Raw genomic sequence first — 18,109 nt, 5'->3', positions numbered from 1 at the left:
TAGTATTACTATAAAACCCCCAGGTGGCTGGAGGTCGGTGGGACGTTAAACAGTACATCCTTTGCTAATTGGTGAACAGACCACGAAGCTTAACTCAATCATATATGATTCTTTTACCTTTATGTTTTTTTTTATCGACCCCGTTTTTCTTCTAGAGGAGTCCCTTCACCTCCGCTTGCTGCGGAGGAGCTAAAGGAGCGTTTACACACAGCTCAGTATTCAGCAAGTCTCTCCACCTCCGCTTTTCCCCCTGTAAGACACGACGTTCCTGCACTCCCGTTTTGTCGCTCTTCCTGGTCATTGTGTTTTATCGTGCCTCCTCTTCAAACACACACACACACATACATACATGTACACCCTCCTACCCACCCCCCCCCCCCAGGTCCCGTCACGGTGGACCTGGAGAGAGAATGCACGACAGAGCGACGGATGCAGGACTTCCTGTACAGACGCCGCCCTCAATTAAAGGGCCAGACCGGTGTTTTTGCTTGTTTTAGCCTGTTCACTACAAGTCGTGTATGTTTTACCCCGCTCTTCCGAGCCGTCCCGGTCGCTCCCTGCCGCCGATCCGGGGAGGGCTGCAGGCTACCACATGTCTCCTCCGATACGTGTGGAGTCGCCAGCCGCTTCTTTTCACCTGACAGTGAGGAGTTTCGCCAGGGGGACGTAGCGTGTGGGAGGATCACGCTATTCCCCCCCAGACCAAGCCAGAGGTAACACGGGGATTCAAACAGGCGAACCCCGTGTTGGTAGGCAACGGAATAGACCGCTACGCTACCCGGATGCCCCTAAGTCCAGAATGTTCTACTGACTCATTTTCAGTTCACTACAGCAGTCAGTGTTACGGGATAAATGTGGGGAACCCCGCCTCCACCGCCCCCCCCCCCCCACACACACACACACACCATTGAACGCTGGGTGACTGGTTAATCCACGGCCGGCCAGGGTGGCTGCTCGTCCGTCTCCCTCTGTCCGTTTAATAATTCAGCACACCTGAGCAGAAACACATTTGCCCTATCAGCTCCTGTTTGGCTAGCAGAGCGTATAGATGGCATTACGAGCTGCCTGTCCACCTCCTCCTCATGTCCCCCCACCTCCTCCTTTGGGCCCCGTCTACTCACACACACAGACACACACACACACACACCTCTGTCTCTTTAGTAATAAACTTAAGACCTGTCACTGAGTCTGGGCTGTATCTCTCTCTCTCTACCTCTCCTCTTTCTCTTCCTCTCCTCTTCCTCTTCCTCTCCTGTCCATTTGCGACTCTACTCTCCTCCACTCTCTTCTCTTCCTATCATCGCTTGTTTTTTTTCCCCTCTCCTCTTTCTCTTCTCTTCTCGTGTCCTTTTCATCCCCTGTCTTCTTTCTTCTTCTCTTCTCAGTTTAATTCAGTTTGAATTTAATTAGCTTTCACTGGCGTAACAAAGTGCTTACATTGTTGCTGACGCCCAGTCAACATAAATGTCAACAGTGTATTAATCACAAGAAAGAACAATCTGGAAAAATAACAGGGTAGCGTAGCGGTCTATTCCGTTGCCTGCCAACACGGGGACGGCGGTTCGAATCCCCGTGTTACCTCCGGCTTGGTCGGGCGTCCCAACAGACACAATTGGCCATGTCTGCGGGTGGGAAGCCGGATGTTGGTATGTGTCCTGGTCGCCGCACTAACGCCTCCTCTGGTCGGTCAGGGCACCTGTTCAGGGGGGAGGGGGAACTGGGGGGAATAGCGTGATCCTCCCACACGCTACGTCCCCTTGGTGAAACTCCTCACTGTCGGGTGAAAAGAAGCGGCCGGCGACTCCACATGTATCGAAGGAGGCATGTGGTAGTCTGCAGCCGTCCTCGGATCGGCGGAGGAGGTGGAGCAGCAACCGGGACGGCTCGGAAGAGTGGGGTAACTGGCCAAGTACAATTGTGGAGAAAAAGGGGGGGGGGGTCCAAAAAAATAATAAATGAATGATATAATCCTTACGATAGTGATATGAAGATAAATCAGGAACGGGTGACAGATCCCCTTCTCTCTTCTTCTCTCTTCACCCCCCTCCATCCCTGTGTCATTCATACCTCTTTCTCCTCCGCTCTAGTGTTGACTCCAGCTGAACTAAACAAACAAAAACTTTCAGGTAGAGTTCATTCCGTGGTCACTTCTGTGAGCAGAAGTGTGGGCGTGGGCCTGTAGCCCCTCAGGTCTTTATTTCTATCGCTTATGTTCAGAATCTCCCGCCTCTTCTCTTTTCTGCTTTTCAACCTAGAATTACAAAATGATTCACACACTAGAGTTGTAGTACTCGAGTTTGGGGCCTTGGCGATGTAGACTAATGACAGCGAAGAGGTGTGTCAATCAAAGCGACCCTGGGTGATTCTTCTGTTCGATTCGCGAACGAGATGGGATTGTTTCTTCGTGCGCGGGAAATGACGCTTGTAGCAACGAGGCACGATAAAAATGAACGTGGGATTTCTGTAGCGATGGACCACACTTGTTTTGCTGCAACCTCTACCACCAAAAGTGCATTGCTGAATAAGAAAAAAATTTAAATCCCATGCTTATTTTTCTTATACCTGGTAGTAAGCATCATTTCCTGTGCGTGAATAAAGGATTCTGGGATACCATCCTGTTCGCTAGTATTGTGACAATACCGCCCGTGCCTGTCGAAACAGACCATTTAAGGCGATAGAAGTGGAATTCCCAGATAGCATCCGGATGTGGGCCACTTCAGGCAACGAAGCGGCACTGGTGGTCTTCTTCTGGCCCTGACAAAACGGATGTGAGCCTGAAGTGGTCCACATGTATAATAGCAAATATGGCCCAAATATGCCAAATCAAATGTGGGCCTTTTTTGGCAAAGATGCGGTGCTCTCTGCATCATGTAATCTGGATGTGACCCTGAAGTGGCCCGTGTGGTAAATAGTGAATACAGCCCAAATATCACAAAACAAATATAGGCCACCTTAGGCAAATATTTGGCACATGAAGCATTGCTATGGTTTGGTTTTGGCCCAGATCTGGCAAGCAGACCATCCCAGTGCCATCATTCCACTTGGTATGTGGACCGGATGAAATGTTGGGTGTGGGACAGGTCCGGGCTACAGCAATTTTGCTATCTGGGTTAAGTGCTATATTGACGCTCCAGAGGTCTCAGCTTGTTGTGTACACCAGATCTTAATGAATTAATAAGAATATTACACAATGTCGCTTCAAGACGTTCAAGTGCAATTAGCAAGCTGGCCATTGGCTGGCAGAAAAGGCTGCTCACCTGAGAGGGCTCATTGCATAATAATTGAGAGGGATAATAAGAGTGAACATTTGACTTCCCTCTTGAACCTACACTTAGAGCTTCATTAGAATCACTTTATTTGTCAGGGACATTTTTTACACATCCAAAATTTGCTCTCTTCATTTAACCCATCTGAAATATTAAGAGCACTGGGCTTGTCGCTCGGGGACCAACTCAATATGCACCGATCAGCCAAAACATTAAAACCACCTGCCTCCCCTTCATGCTGCCAAAACAGCTCTGACCCATCGAGGCATGGACTCCACAAGACCTCTGGAGGTGTCCTCTGGTATCTGGCACCAAGACGTTAGCAGCAGATCCTTTAAGTCCTGTAAGTTTGCGAGGTGAGGCCGCCATGGATTGGACTTTTTTTTCCAGCACATCCCACAGATGCTGGATTGGCTTGAGATCTGGGGAATTTGGAGGCCAAGGAAACACCTTGAACTCTTTGTCATGTTCCTCAAACCATGGCAGGGCACATTATCCTGTTGAAAGAGAACACTGCCACCAGGGAATACCGTTGCCATGAAGGGGTGGACCTGGTCTGCAACAACGGTTAGGTAGGGTCATGCCAGGTCCCAAGGTTTCCCAGCAGAACACTGCCGAGAGCATCACACTAGCCTCCGCCGGCTTGCCTTCTTCCCATAGTGCATCCTGGTGCCATCTCTTCTGCGGGTAAACGACACACACGCACCCGGCCATCCACATGATGTAAAAGAAAACGTGATTCATCAGATTAGGCCACCTTCTTTCACTGCTCTGTATTCCAGTTCTGACACTCACGTGCCCATTGTAGGCACTTTCGGCGGTGGACAGGGGTCATCATGGGCACTCTGACCGGTCTGCGGCTATACAGCCCTATACGCAGCTAAGCTGTGATGCACTGTGTTCTCACACCTGTGTATCATAGCCAGCGTTAACTTTTTCAGAACTTTGAGCTACAGTAGCTCTTCTGTCCGTTCTAACAAGATAATCGGTGTTACTCACTCCACCTGTCGGTGGTTTTAAAGTTTTGGCTGATCAGTGTGTACAGTCAGTGCCTTCCTCGAGGGCAATAGCAGGAGCATGTCCCTAACCTGCCTGTCCATTTTTGGTGGAGCGCGAGAGCAAGAGCTGGTGATGCAGCCTAATTTCAGCTGCCCATACGGCAGCTGCAGTGAAGGGTGCCGTTGAGCCTCGGAGCACACCTGAGCCTTCCCCTCAGTTTGCCTGTCTGCTCTTCCCGGGAGGGCAGGCAGCTGTTCTCTCCTAAACAGCGGTGCCATGCTGGCCTACCTGTGGCTTTGCTGCACTCGGTGTTCCCTCCGCTCATGGTGTTGCATTCTCCGGGGAAATCATCACACTGCTGAATCCAGCCAATTACACAGGGACTTGTTTTCTCTCTCTCTCCCTCTCCCTCCCTCTTCCTCGCTCTCTCCCCCTCCTCTGTCGCTCTTGCTCTCTCCCCCCCCCCCCCCCCCCGCTCCGTCTCCCTCTCTCCATTAGAGCAGACGCCGGTGGTGATTGCAGTCCTGGTCCACAAATCAACAAATGAAAAGCCACTTGTATGAGAATGGCAGTGCTTTCAATAAACACCGGGCCCTTTCCCCCCCACAGGGGCCATTGATTCAATACACGCCAAACAGGCCATCTGCTGTGGCTGGTTCTCTGCAAATTCATTAGCGCATCCACTCCGCTACCAGATTCTGCATTTTAGTTCGGCCATTGCCATGTATCGGCAGGCATTTTGTCATGTGGTCCTGACTCGGGTCCCGTCCGTCCATCATGTGCATGCTCGGCCTCAGTTATCCGTGTCTGCGTGCACGTTTTAGAATTCCCGGAGGGGGGGGTTATTTACATAGAAATTCAGATGTTCAAAATGCAGCTATTGTTAAATATGGAATATAATTCCTCACTCACTTGTGAGCCTCTGCTGACTCCCCCTGCGTTGGGCCGACACGTCGGTCTATTGTGACTCTCCATTATGAGGAGGAGGAGGAAAAAGGTCGTTCTGCAGCCTGAAGAGGGTTACTACCCTCTTTTGGTAGGGTTGCCCCCCCCCCCCCCCGGCGCAGCTTGAGGGTTGTTGTGGCACACCTTTTGTTGCGCCACTAAGTAGCATTTACACACCTTTTAGGGCCGATTACTGTAATCTGCGATCATTATTTTCAATTACCCAGTGTGCGGTTCAGCCTGCGAGCGACTCTGAAGACCTGCGTGACTGCCAGAGGACTGTCAAACGGTTTGATTTCGCCCCAGAACCGTTTCAGCTGTCATGGCAAAACTGCTCAGTCAAGGTTATGTCTTAATTAACATCCTACAGGCCAACTTCGTTTAGAAAACCGTGTCGGAGGTACCAGCTATTTTCCCCACATAATTTTATTTTACTTATTTTTCTGACCTATTAGAAGCCTGCGATAGCTTCATACGCATTCCTTCCACTTCGAAGCTGTGAAGAAGGACCTCGCTGAAGGTCTGGTAGTTCCGTTCCATCAGAGAGGGCCCACCCTGAAAGGCCTCGACATTTTACAGCACCTCCCTCATCTTCAAGGTGTTACGGCCACTTTTCGTCAGCTGTGTAAATGAGCTGCGGAGGTGTTGCGCCTAATACGGTACCTGTTATTAAAACACACACACACACGCCCGACTCCAACCTCCCGCCCCGCGTTCTGCAGCGGCAGCAGTTTGGAGTGGAACAGCAAAGTGCTGATGGCAGGGGTACCTTTCCTCCGCCCGCAACATCTGACTGCTAATGTACATTACACACCGGGGTCCTCAGCGACCTGCTACTCCTATAGAAGTGAACGGAGACTCTGTGATCTTAATTACAGCGTTGCCAGCGGGCAGCGGAAAGTACTGGAAGGAATGAGATATGGAGGTGAAAATGAGACCTTTTACAGAATGACAGGTGATAGACTTGTTTGGGGTCATTGTCTTTAGCGCCACGACTGAAATCCACCACTGCAGCGATCGTCCGGGTGGCGTGGCGGTCTATTCTGTTGCCTACCAACATGGGGATTCGCAGGTTCGAATCCCCGTTTTACCTCCGGCTTGGTCAGGCGTCCCTACAGACACAATTGGCCGTGTCTGCAGGTGGGAAGCCGGATGTGGGTATGTGTCCTTGTTGCTGCACTACCGCCTCCTCTGGTCGGTCAGGCTACCTGTTCGGGGGGAGGGGGAACTAGGGGGAATAGCATGATCCTCCCACGCACTACGTCCCCCTGGCGAAACTCCTTGCTGTCAGGTGAAAAGAAGCGGCTGGCGACTCCACATGTATCGGAGGAGGCATGTGGTAGTCTGCAGCCCTCCCCGGCTCGGCAGAGGGGGTGGAGCAGCGAGCAGGATGGCTCGGAAGAGCGGGGTAATTGGCTGGATAGGGGAGAAAAATACCCCCGCCCCCCCAAAACAAAGAAATCCACCGCTGTATTCTTGTCACCAGCTCTCTTGTTAAGGAAGTCATGCATGCAGGTGTTTCTTTACCACTTGACAGATTGTCGGTGAGTATTTTAAGAGTGGTTTAAGAGTAGTTTAAGAGTAGTTTAAGAGTGGTTTAAGAGTAGTTTAAGGGTGGTTTAAGAGTAGTTTAAGGGTGGTTTAAGAGTAGTTTAAGAGTAGTTTAAGGGTGGTTTAAGAGTAGTTTAAGAGTGGTGTAAGAGTAGTTTGAGTAGTTTACGAGTAGTTGAAGAATAATTTAAGGGTGGTTTAAGAGTAGTTTAAGAGTGGTTTTTAGAGTAGTTTAAGAGTGGTTTAAGGGTGGTTTAAGAGTAGTTTAAGAGTAGTTTAAGAGTGGTTTAAGAGTAGTTTAAGAGTGGTGTAAGAGTAGTTTGAGTAGTTTACGAGTAGTTTAAGAGTAATTTAAGGGTGGTTTAAGAGTAGTTTAAGAGTGGTTTTTAGAGTAGTTTAAGAGTAGTTTAAGAGTGGTTTAAGAGTAGTTTAAGGGTGGTTTAAGAGTAGTTTAAGAGTGGTGTTTAGAGTAGTTTAAGAGTAGTTTAAGAGTGGTTTACGAGTAGTTTAAGAGTAGTTTAAGAGTGGTTTAAGAGTAGTTTAGAGTAGTTTAAGAGTGGTTTAAGAGTGTGTCAGTCATTTGATATTTAGCCTTTTGGGCTGAGATTATCCAAGTTTTTGCATTTTAAATGAGCAGACCTGACAAGTAATGAGAGAAACGTCACTTTTTACTCCCTCCCTATAACCCGTAGACCACCAAGCAGAATTTGTTAAATATTTCACCACAATTAAACACGTTTTTTTTTAACACAAAATCACTCAAGAAAGTCAAATGACCACCAAACTGTGATTCCGTTCTGACACGTGTCGTATAAGAACTGGGGGGGGGGGGGTGATTGTTCTGGGTAAACTTTTTATGAGGTCTCCACCAAGATAGAAGAGATGAAGACAATCCTGTCTGTAGACCGCAGGGCCCAGCTCAGCGTACAGCCAGGGAGGTGACGGAGATGGACGAGGGGTTCTCTGCTCCGTCCCCCCAGGCCACCGCCACTTTCTGTTGACTCTTGATTCAAGTGCACACATGCACGTGGGTTGCAGATTTCGCTGCTGCCGAGATTTCATTAAATTGTGGAGGAAGCCTTTATACTTCAGCTGTAGGGGATGGGGCAAATGCACGCAGACACATACACACACACACTCATACTACCCAGCATGCACCAAACTTGCATACACATATTTACATGACTTATTAAAACTTGTTTGTGCCATATGTAAATGTCACAATCGGTAACGCATCAAGACAATTTTTTCCCTTTTTTAGCCCTTTTTCACCCTAATTGTATCCGGCCAATTACTCCACTCTTCTGAGCCATCCCGGTCACTGCTGCACCCCCTCTGCCAATCCGGGGAGGGCTACAGACTACCACATGCCTCCTCCCATACATGTGGAGTCACCACCCGCTTCTTTTCACCTGACAGTGAGGAGTTTCACCAGGGGGACGTAGCGCGTGGGAGGATCACGCTATTCCCCCCAGTTCCCCCTCCTCCCCGAGCAGGCGCCCCAACCGACCAGAGGAGGTGCTAGTGCAGTGACCAGGACACATACCCACGTCTGGCTTCCCACCCGCAGACACAGCCAATTGCGTCTGTAGGGGACGCCCGACCAGGCCGGAGTTAACGCGGGGATTCAAACCAGCGATCTCCGTGTTGGTGACAAATTTCTACTATGTGAAGACTTGGCAACTTACGCTGCTTCTGATACACAGACACACGTACGAACAAGATTGCATGAAGGATAAGAATGCATGAGGAGTGACTGATGTTGTGTGTAAGACAGGACTGTCTCGAGACACACGCTGTACAGCTGGCATTCAATAGTAGGAACAACATAAAATACCAAAAATTACAGCAACAAAATAATTGCCGCATTGATGGACACCAATAAAGCAATTTTGTAAGTATCAGTATTGTCCATTACATATTGAAACAAGCTGACTAGTATCCTGATACACTTCTCTTGATATTAAGATATATGATATTATATATGATATATCAAAAATGATATGACATGACATGTTATGATATATGATATGATATAAATGATATATGATATATCATAAATGATATGATGTGACATGTTATATGATATGATGGCATATGATATTATGTATGATATGATATAAATGATATGACATGATATGATATGATATGATAAGAAGCTGTTCTATGGTGTTGTCCTTGGGTTTTTCAGTATGATAAGCTTTAAAATTAAAGCTGTGTGTGTGAGCTCTTGGCACATTGTTTATCCAGATGATATTGGAGAGAGAAACATATTTGAAGACTTGATGCTCTCTCTCTCTCTCTCTCTCTCTCTCTCTCTCTCTCTCTCTCTCTCTCTCTCTCTCTCTCTCTCTCTCTCTCCCTTCATGATATTAATATTGGAAGGCATCTCGCCCTATCTAAATCATATTGCATCAGACTCTTGCGTTTCTCAGACACAATAACACTCATTCGGTGTCATCCACTTGTCAGGACCATCTGATTGAAAGGCAGGTTTATGAAAGCAGCATCTGCTCTCAGTTCACAACACAGGACTGTTCTTTTTGCCATTCGGTCTGTTATAGGATGGACCATGATTCAGCTAACACAAACACAATAAAATGAAATATCTTTTCCCCCAGCCCACAGCACCGCAACACGGAGACAAAAACACATATCCAAACTACGAGAACACATACATCCAAACTACAAGAACACATCTATCCAAACTACAAGAACACATCTATCTAAACTATGAGAACACATCTATCCAAACTACAAGAACACCTCTATCCAAATTACAAGAACATATATCCCCAAACTACAAGAACACATCTATCCAAACTACAAGAACACATCTATCCAAACTACAAGAACACATACATCCAAACTACAAGAACACATCTATCCAAGCTACAAGAACACATCTATCCAAACTACAAGAACACATCTATCTAAACTATGAGAACACATCTATCCAAACTACAAGAACACATATATCCCCAAACTACAAGAACACATACATCCAAATTACAAGAACACATCTATCCAAACTACAAGAACACATCTATCCAAACTACAAGAACACATCTATCCAAATTACAAGAACACATATCCCCAAACTACAAGAACACATCTATCCAAACTACAAGAACACATCTATCCAAACTACAAGAACACATACATCCAAACTACAAGAACACATCTATCCAAACTACAAGAACACATCTATCCAAACTACAAGAACACATCTATCTAAACTATGAGAACACATCTATCCAAACTACAAGAACACATATATCCCCAAACTACAAGAACACATACATCCAAATTACAAGAACACATCTATCCAAACTACAAGAACACATCTATCCAAACTACAAGAACACATCTATCCAAATTACAAGAACACATATATACCCAAACTACAAGAACACATCTATCCAAACTACAAGAACACATCTATCCAAACTACAGGAACACATACATCCAAACTACAAGAACACATCTGTCCAAACTACAAGAACACATCTATCCAAACTACAAGAACACATCTATCCAAATTACAAGAACACATATATCCCCAAACTACAAGAACACATCTATCCAAACTACAAGAACACATCTATCCAAACTACAAGAACACATCTATCCAAACTACAAGTACACATATATCCCCAAACTACAAGAACACATCTACCCAAACTACAAGAACACATCTACCCAAACTACAAGAACACATCTATCCAAACTACAAGAACACATCTATCCAAACTACAAGAACACATCTACCAAACTACAAGTACACATATATCCCCAAACTACAAGAACAAATTTTTCCAAACTACAAGAATACATACAGTACAACCAAACTACAAGAACACATCTATCCAAACTACAAGAACACATATATCCCACCATCAAAAAGTCATGCATATTAGGGTTAACACTTTGTCTGTGCCCCTGAGCAAGGCAATGTAAAGAAGGACTAGAGTTGGTCCCCGGGTGCTGCAGCTGCCCCCTGGGTGCTGCAGATGCCCCCCGGGTGCTGCAGCTGCCCACTGCTCCTACACAATAGGATGGGTTACATGCAAAGAACTAATTCACTGTAACCAAACAACTGTACAGTGACAAAAATGAAATGGCTTTCTTCTTCTCGATGAACCCTTTGCAGATCCTCTCCTACCCTGACCTCGAACACGCTAATTTATGCGATGACGTAGTGCCATTGTCCACGCGTAATAAAATCGCGCCAGCAACTGAGGAAAAACATTAATTGTTTGTGGGTACAGCGTGCAACAATAATTTCGATCTTCACATTAAACAAGATGCAACACTGGGGGCAGTGAAGGCATCATATCATGGAGGCAATGAAGGCTTGTCTCTTCCGTCGGTAACTTCTGCGACTCTTAACCATATCGGCCCCAAATTCCATCCATTTTCCATTCAATATTCCGTCTTCGTCAAGCAGCGCTCGAACATCGTTCAGTCTGCCTCGACTTTGTGTGGTTTGACAGAGAGACTGATGCACAAGATATAAAAAAGTAACGTTAACCACCGTCTCTCTGGCTTCCATGCTGCTTTCTACTGTTTACTTCCCTGTTTTCCGGCGCGTCTGTGACATCACGAACATCATGACGTCAAAGATGACACTACAAAAGAAAAGAAAGAAAGGCAAACTCATCTGGCAGTCAGACCCGACCCGGGTCTGCTGGCACTGTGAAAGGAGTCAGTTGCCTATTTTTAGCAGGTTTACCCGCGTTTAAAAACCCGCTTCTATATGCTAATTTTGGTGGTATGACTCGTCTTGCCTATTAGAACTCAGAATCGCTCATTGATTGATGGGTGAATCATTAATCGTCAAGGTAGTTTCAATTTCACCTTTCACCACGGAAAAGGAAACTTCCATACTCCTCCTCATTCGTGATAATACCTCCTCCTTCGTCGGCAAGTTACGCCGTGTTGAGCCAGTTTTCCATGCTTTCGTCCACCTTGTTTCCTGTGTCGGAAGGGAAACGGGGGCGGTGAAGTTTGGCCTCGGGACGCCGTGGTCTGTGAGGTGATGATGTGACGGCTAAGTTCTGCTGTCCCGCTCCGTAAAGTGGACCACGGCTGCTCCATGTCGGCACAGTTAGGTTTTATTGGCCAAGCTGTCCTTGGCCGGGAAATGAATAAGTCTCTGTTGTGCCTGGGGTTCTGATGTGTCCTTCCACTTAAACACACTATCATGTCCATATACACAAACACACGCACACACAAGTGTACACATAGGTGTGGCCAGACTGGTACACACACACACACACATGCAAATGTACTACTCATAGATGTGGCCAGACTCTCTCTCACACACACACACACACACACACACACACACAAGCCCATATGCACTCATGGACAGACAGACACATACACACAAGCACACAAACACTAACGCACACACACACAGATGTGCAAATAGGTGTGGACAGACTTGCACGCACACATATACAAGCCCACATGCACGCATAAACAGACAGGCACATGCACACACACACACACACACACACACACACAAAAGTGTGGTCCAACCTTCAGCAGGAGAAACCTGCTATTAATCAATTTGAAGTGCAACAAGCGACACCGTCCCTCTCCAAGTTTCGGTAATTGCGACTCGTGGAACGAACGGCCTTGAAAGGCGTTCTTCTACAAGGGCACACAAAACACCTCCCCTCCTGCTTAGCTACGCCACGGATGGCCCCGCACAACAAATACGCTGCCGAGGAAAGCAGTTTGAAAAGAATACAAATTAAAGACGCCGAATCGGAGAGCTTTAGTCCCTCGGTGACCACCTGATTCTGAGCCCTGTCACGTGTCCAGGGCAGGCACGTCACACTCCGTGTTCTGACCATCAGCAAAGGTCTTGAGAGTGATGTGGGACACTCCTGAGCTCAATAGTAAAGTCATTACAGACATCTGAAATTTGTAGGGTTTTTTTTTTTTCATAAAATGGATAAAAGACTGAGAGGACGGGGGGGGGGGGGGTTATTGAACTGTATTAACCCTCGGTATCTCAAATGCAACAAGTCCTCCGACCCATACGTCCACATAGGTCATTTGTCCTCTAATACGACTCACAGGAGGGGTTCCTAAATTAGCACCCCCTGCCGGCGGCAGGAGATATGCCACAGATACTTTCCGCCACTGTGCATTGTGCGTTTTTAAAACAATTGGAGACCAACAGAATATGTAGTCGGTGCGTTTTTGTGTTGTTTCTCCGTCTAGTATAGTGAGTAAGATTGCTATTGGCAGCATGTTTACCTATGAATAACGTTATAAGAGCTAACTTAACGTTTGCTAAAAGTTAGCAAGTCAGCTAGCGTGAACATTATAACCGCTATGTGACATTAAACTTTGCTTTTATTAATATTTGTTCTCATGATAGCTCATGGAAGGATATGCTTATTGTTACAGGGGAAGTAACGTATTATCGTTAGGGAGAACCGCGAGGAAGTAGCTTGAAACGTAACTATAGGTGGCAGTAAGCTGCTTGTACAAACAACCTACGGGGTTGTGTTTTGGTGGAGGACAGTCTCCTCAAATGTCTCCTACCTTTTACATTAGATCCCTACAAGTCAGTGTATTCTTTATATGCCGTTAAGAAATTAAATGCAGTCCATTTTCAAATGGGGAACAGAGGTGTTGAGTAAACCAGTCAGTAAAATACAGTCTGTGGTGGTGGAGGAGCGTCAGCGTCGTAAGGAGTCCCCGGATTGTAATTGCAGTGTGAGCACAATTGTGTGGCCAGATTGATGTCTCTAATTTGCCAGTAGTTAAAATAATGAGTTCACAAGTGTGTGAGGGGGTATGAAAGAACTTCTGCCTACTACTGCTGGATGATATAGAAAACATCTATTACTACTACTACTACTACTACTATTACTTTTGGAGGCTCCCGTTAGGGGTCACCACAGCAGATCATCCATCTCCATCTCTTCCTGTCCTCTGCATCTTCCTCTTGTCACACCAGCCACCTGCATGTCCTCCCTCACCACATCCATACACCACCTCTTTGGCCTTCCTCTTCTCCTCTTCCCTGGCAGCTCCATATTCAGAATCCTTCTCCCAATATACCCAGCATCTCTCCTCCACACATGTCCAAGCCATCTCAATCTTGCCTCTCTTGCTTTGTCGCCAAACCGTCCAACCTGAGCGGTCCCTCTGATATACTCGTTCCTAATCCTGTCCTTGTATAGAAAACGCAATCACGGAATTTTACAGTCTCTCTCTCTCTCTCTCTCTCTCTCTCTCTCTCTCTATATATATATATATATATATATATATATATATATATATATATATATGTGTGTGTGTGTGTGTGTGTGTGTGTGTATGTTTGTGTTTGTGTGTGTGTAGGTATATATATACATATATATATATATACACACACACGCATACATACATACATACATACACACACATATACCTATATATATATAAACACCTATATATACACATATATACACCTATATACTGTGCATCCCGAAAGTATTCACACCCCTTTACTTCATTTTGTTATGTTACAGCCTTATTCCAAAATGGATTAAACTCTTTTTTTTTCTCATCAATCTACACACAATACCCCATAATGACAAAGCAAAAAAGGTTTTGTAGAAATATTTGCAAATTTATTAAAAATAAAAAACTGAAATATTGCATGTACATAAGTATTCACACCGTTTACTCAGTACTTGGTTGAGGCACCCTTGGCAGCGATTACAGCCTCAAGTCTTCTTGGGTATGAAGCTACAAGCTTGGCACACCTATATTTGGGGTATTTCTCCCATTCTTCTCTGCAGATCCTCTCGAGCTCTGTTAAGGTTAGATGGGGAGTGTCGCTGCACAGCTATTTTCAGGTCTTTCCAGAGATGTTCAATGGGGTTCAAGTCTGGGCTCTGGCTGGGCCACTCAAGGACATTCACATACTTGTCCCGAAGCCACTCCTTCGTTGTCTTGGCTGTGTGCTTGGGTCGTTGTCGTGTTGAAAGGTAAACCTTCGCCCCAGTCTGAGGTCCTGAGCGCTCTGAAGCAGGTTTTCATCAAGGATCTCTCTGTACTTTGCTCCATTCATCTTTCCCTCGATCCTGACTAGTCTCCCAGTTCCTGCCGCTGAAGAACATCCCCACAGCATGATGCTGCCACCACCATGCTTCACTGTAGGGATGGTATTAGCAAGGTGATGAGAGGTGCCTGGTTTCCTCCAGGCGTGACGTTTGGCATTCAGGCCAAAGAGTTCAATCTTGGTTTCATCAGACCAGAGAATCTTGTTTCTCATGGTCTGAGAGTCCTTTAGGTGCTTTCTGGCAAACTCCAAGCAGGCTGTCATGTGCCTTTTACTGAGCAGAGGCTTCCGTCTGGCCATTCTACCATAAAGGCCTGATTGGTGGAGTGCTGCAGAGATGGTTGTCCTTCTGGAAGGTTCTCCCATCTCCACAGAGGAACGCTGGAACTCTGTCAGAGTGACCATCGGGTTCTTGGTCACCTCCCTGACCAAGGCCCTTCTCCCCCGATTGCTCAGTTTGGCTGGGTGGCCAGCTCTAGGAAGAGTCCTGGTGGATCCAAACTTCTTCCATTTACGAATGATGGAGACCACTGTGCTCTTCGGGACCTTCAAAGCTGTAGAAATTTTTTTGCACCCTTCCCCAGATCTGTGCCTCGATACAATCCTGTCTCGGAGGTCCACAGACAATTCCTCTGACTTCATGGCTTGGTTTCTGCTCTGACATGCACTGTCAACAGTGGGACCTTATATAGAAAGGTGTGTGCCTTTCCAAATCATGTCCGATCAATTGAATTTACTACAGGTGGACTCCAATCAAGATGTAGAAACATCTCAAGGATGATCAGTGGAAACAGGATGAACCTGAGCTCAATTTTGAGTGTCATAGCAAAGGGTGTGAATACTTATGTGCATGCAATATTTGTTTTTTATTTTTAATAAATTTGCAAAAATTTCTACAAAACCTTTTTCACTTTGTCATTATGGGGTATTGTGTGTTGATTGATGAGAAAAAAAAGGAATTTAATCCATTTTGGAATAAGGCTGTAACATAACAAAATGTGGGGAAAGTGAAGGGGTGTGAATACTTTCCGGATGCACTGTATATATCTGTGTGTGTGTATAGCTATAGGTATAGATAGATATAGATATAGGTATATATAGATATAGATACATAGATATAGGTATAGATAGATATATAGATATAGATATCAGTCATGAAATCTACTTACATATGTGAATATTACAAAACTAAAGTGTTTATCTCTGAACAGGATTCTCACATAAGAACTCCTGCCATCATATCTAATTCATTTCTTTACACCCGGGTCGGTGAAGGTGTACTCTTTGCTCTCCTCCCTTTCAGCATATCGCTATCCAACACGCATATTTCAGACCTCATGTTGTGAGAAATGTTAGGTAACAGATTCTGGTTATCATTAATTTAAACGACTGTGTTGTTTAAATTAATGATTAATGATGTGACAATAACTGTATTTCCTCTCAATACAATACCACTTTAGGATGTTAAATGAAGATGTAGAATTTTTGACCTGAATTACTATGACCTCCTCCCAAATACCACTTTTTCGGTTTCATGGTGTTGCATTCCCTTTGACTATGCAGAGGAATCAGAATATCTTCTCAATCAAAGTAAAAATGCCTCACAGTTTCAATGACTAACCTCTTTCTCTTTCTCTCTCTCTCTCTCTCTCTCTCTCTCTCTCTCTCTCTCTCTCTCTCTCTCTCTCTCTCTCCCGCTCTCTCTCGCACCCCTTGCTCAACTCCAGGCGCCCCAACTGGGTACCCTGATGGGCGTCTATCTGCCGTGCATCCAGAACATCTTTGGCGTGATCCTCTTCCTCAGGATGACCTGGTTGGTGGGCATCGGAGGCGTGGTCGGGACCTTCGTCATTGTCTTCATGTGCTGCACCACGGTGAGTGTTATCCGACGGCTGTCACGGCCCACAGCCTGTATTTAAAGATTCGTACCCAGAATCAGTGTTGGCTGGGGGAAAAAAAGATCAGTAGCTTAAATAGTCTCTTTGTTGGGCATTTAATTACATGTGGTCAATTACCAGTGGTCAACAAAACCCATTCCTGTCAATACACACGTGGCCAAGCTCATTTACATTGGAGATGGATTCAGCTTTGGTTGTCACTGCTTGTTTGCAGCAGGACCCGTTACTACCAGTTGTCACTCCCATTTACAAAGGGACTGAGTGTGAATCACCCCCCCCTTTTTTTCTCCTCAATTGTATCCGGCCAATTAACCCACTCTTCCGAGCCATCCCGGTCGCTGCTCCACTGCCTCTGCCGATCCGGGGGGGGGGGGGGGCTGCAGACTACCACATGCTTCCTCCCATCCATGTGGAGTCACAAGCCACTTCTTTTCACCTGACAGTGAGGAGTTTCACCAGGGGGACGTAGCGCGTGGGAGGATCACGCAATTCCCCCCCCCCCCCTGAACAGGCGCCCCGAGTGACGAGAGGAGGCGCTAGTGCAGCGACCAGGACACATACCCACATCCGGCTTCCCACCCGCAGACACAGCCAATTGTGTCTGTAGGGACGGCCAACCAAAGCCGGAGGTAACACGGGGATTCGAACCAGAGGTCCCCCGTGTTGGCGGGCAATGGAATAGACCGCCACTCTACCCGGATGCCCCTACTGAGGACGAATTTGACTGAATTAAGCGACCGCCGCAGGTTAGCTCTAGTGTGAAATGGGGCCTTAAGAGAGATATGCAAAGAAGCAAATTCTGGATTACACCTCAGCAGTAGTCGCAGTGGTTGTACTTCCTGCCTTGTTGCCACATCAAAGGGAGCAGAATCGGTGAGTCACATCAGGCTTTCTTAATCACGGCGCTCCACCTGGCACCGTCATTTGCAAGTGCGTAGGAGTCGCTCGGGCACTGAGATGGAGATCAAAGAGGAAATCAAGAGGATCATGCAAATTGTGCAAGCGAAGCCCCACTCTCTCTCTCTAGTATGTTAATGGTGCAAGGAGAGCAGGAGCTTTGCAGGGACAGTCATTCCCCGTGGGAAGTAATGCCTTTTATTTATGTCTTACATTAGCAAGATTTTATGGCCAACCTCTTATTGTTAATGAGCCAAGTGATATCTTAAGTGGCCCTTTGTATCTTGATTCGAGTCTGTTGTGGTATACGGTCATGCTGTGGTGTTATGAGCTCAATTCTTCTCCTAAATGAATAAAACCAGCGGTGCACCACCACCAAACAGGTGTGGGCAATTTGATATGACCCGCAATAACCACTTCGCTAAAATCTGCTGATGGTAATATTTCAGTAGGTACAAAACAGTTCAGGTGGTTTT

The 18,109-nt window shown here is 46.2% G+C and overlaps 1 protein-coding gene across 2 annotated transcripts in view; it reads left to right on the top strand.

The window, feature by feature from the left end:
* The window catches only part of slc12a5a (solute carrier family 12 member 5a), a 310,680-nt gene that overhangs the window by 240,426 nt on the left and 52,145 nt on the right, over positions 1-18,109 (top strand). For both annotated transcript variants that reach the window (XM_056272751.1, XM_056272750.1), the window contains one exon: positions 16,566-16,712. In XM_056272751.1, the coding sequence (XP_056128726.1) occupies positions 16,566-16,712 (147 nt within the window). The remainder of the gene's footprint in view (positions 1-16,565; positions 16,713-18,109) is intronic.

The sequence above is a fragment of the Lampris incognitus genome, chromosome 2 (genome assembly GCF_029633865.1).
Source record: "Lampris incognitus isolate fLamInc1 chromosome 2, fLamInc1.hap2, whole genome shotgun sequence".
In the NCBI taxonomy this organism is placed as follows: Eukaryota; Metazoa; Chordata; class Actinopteri; order Lampriformes; family Lampridae; genus Lampris; species Lampris incognitus.
The sequence above is the reverse complement of the archived record's forward strand: the minus strand, read 5'-3'. Positions and strand labels throughout refer to the sequence as shown.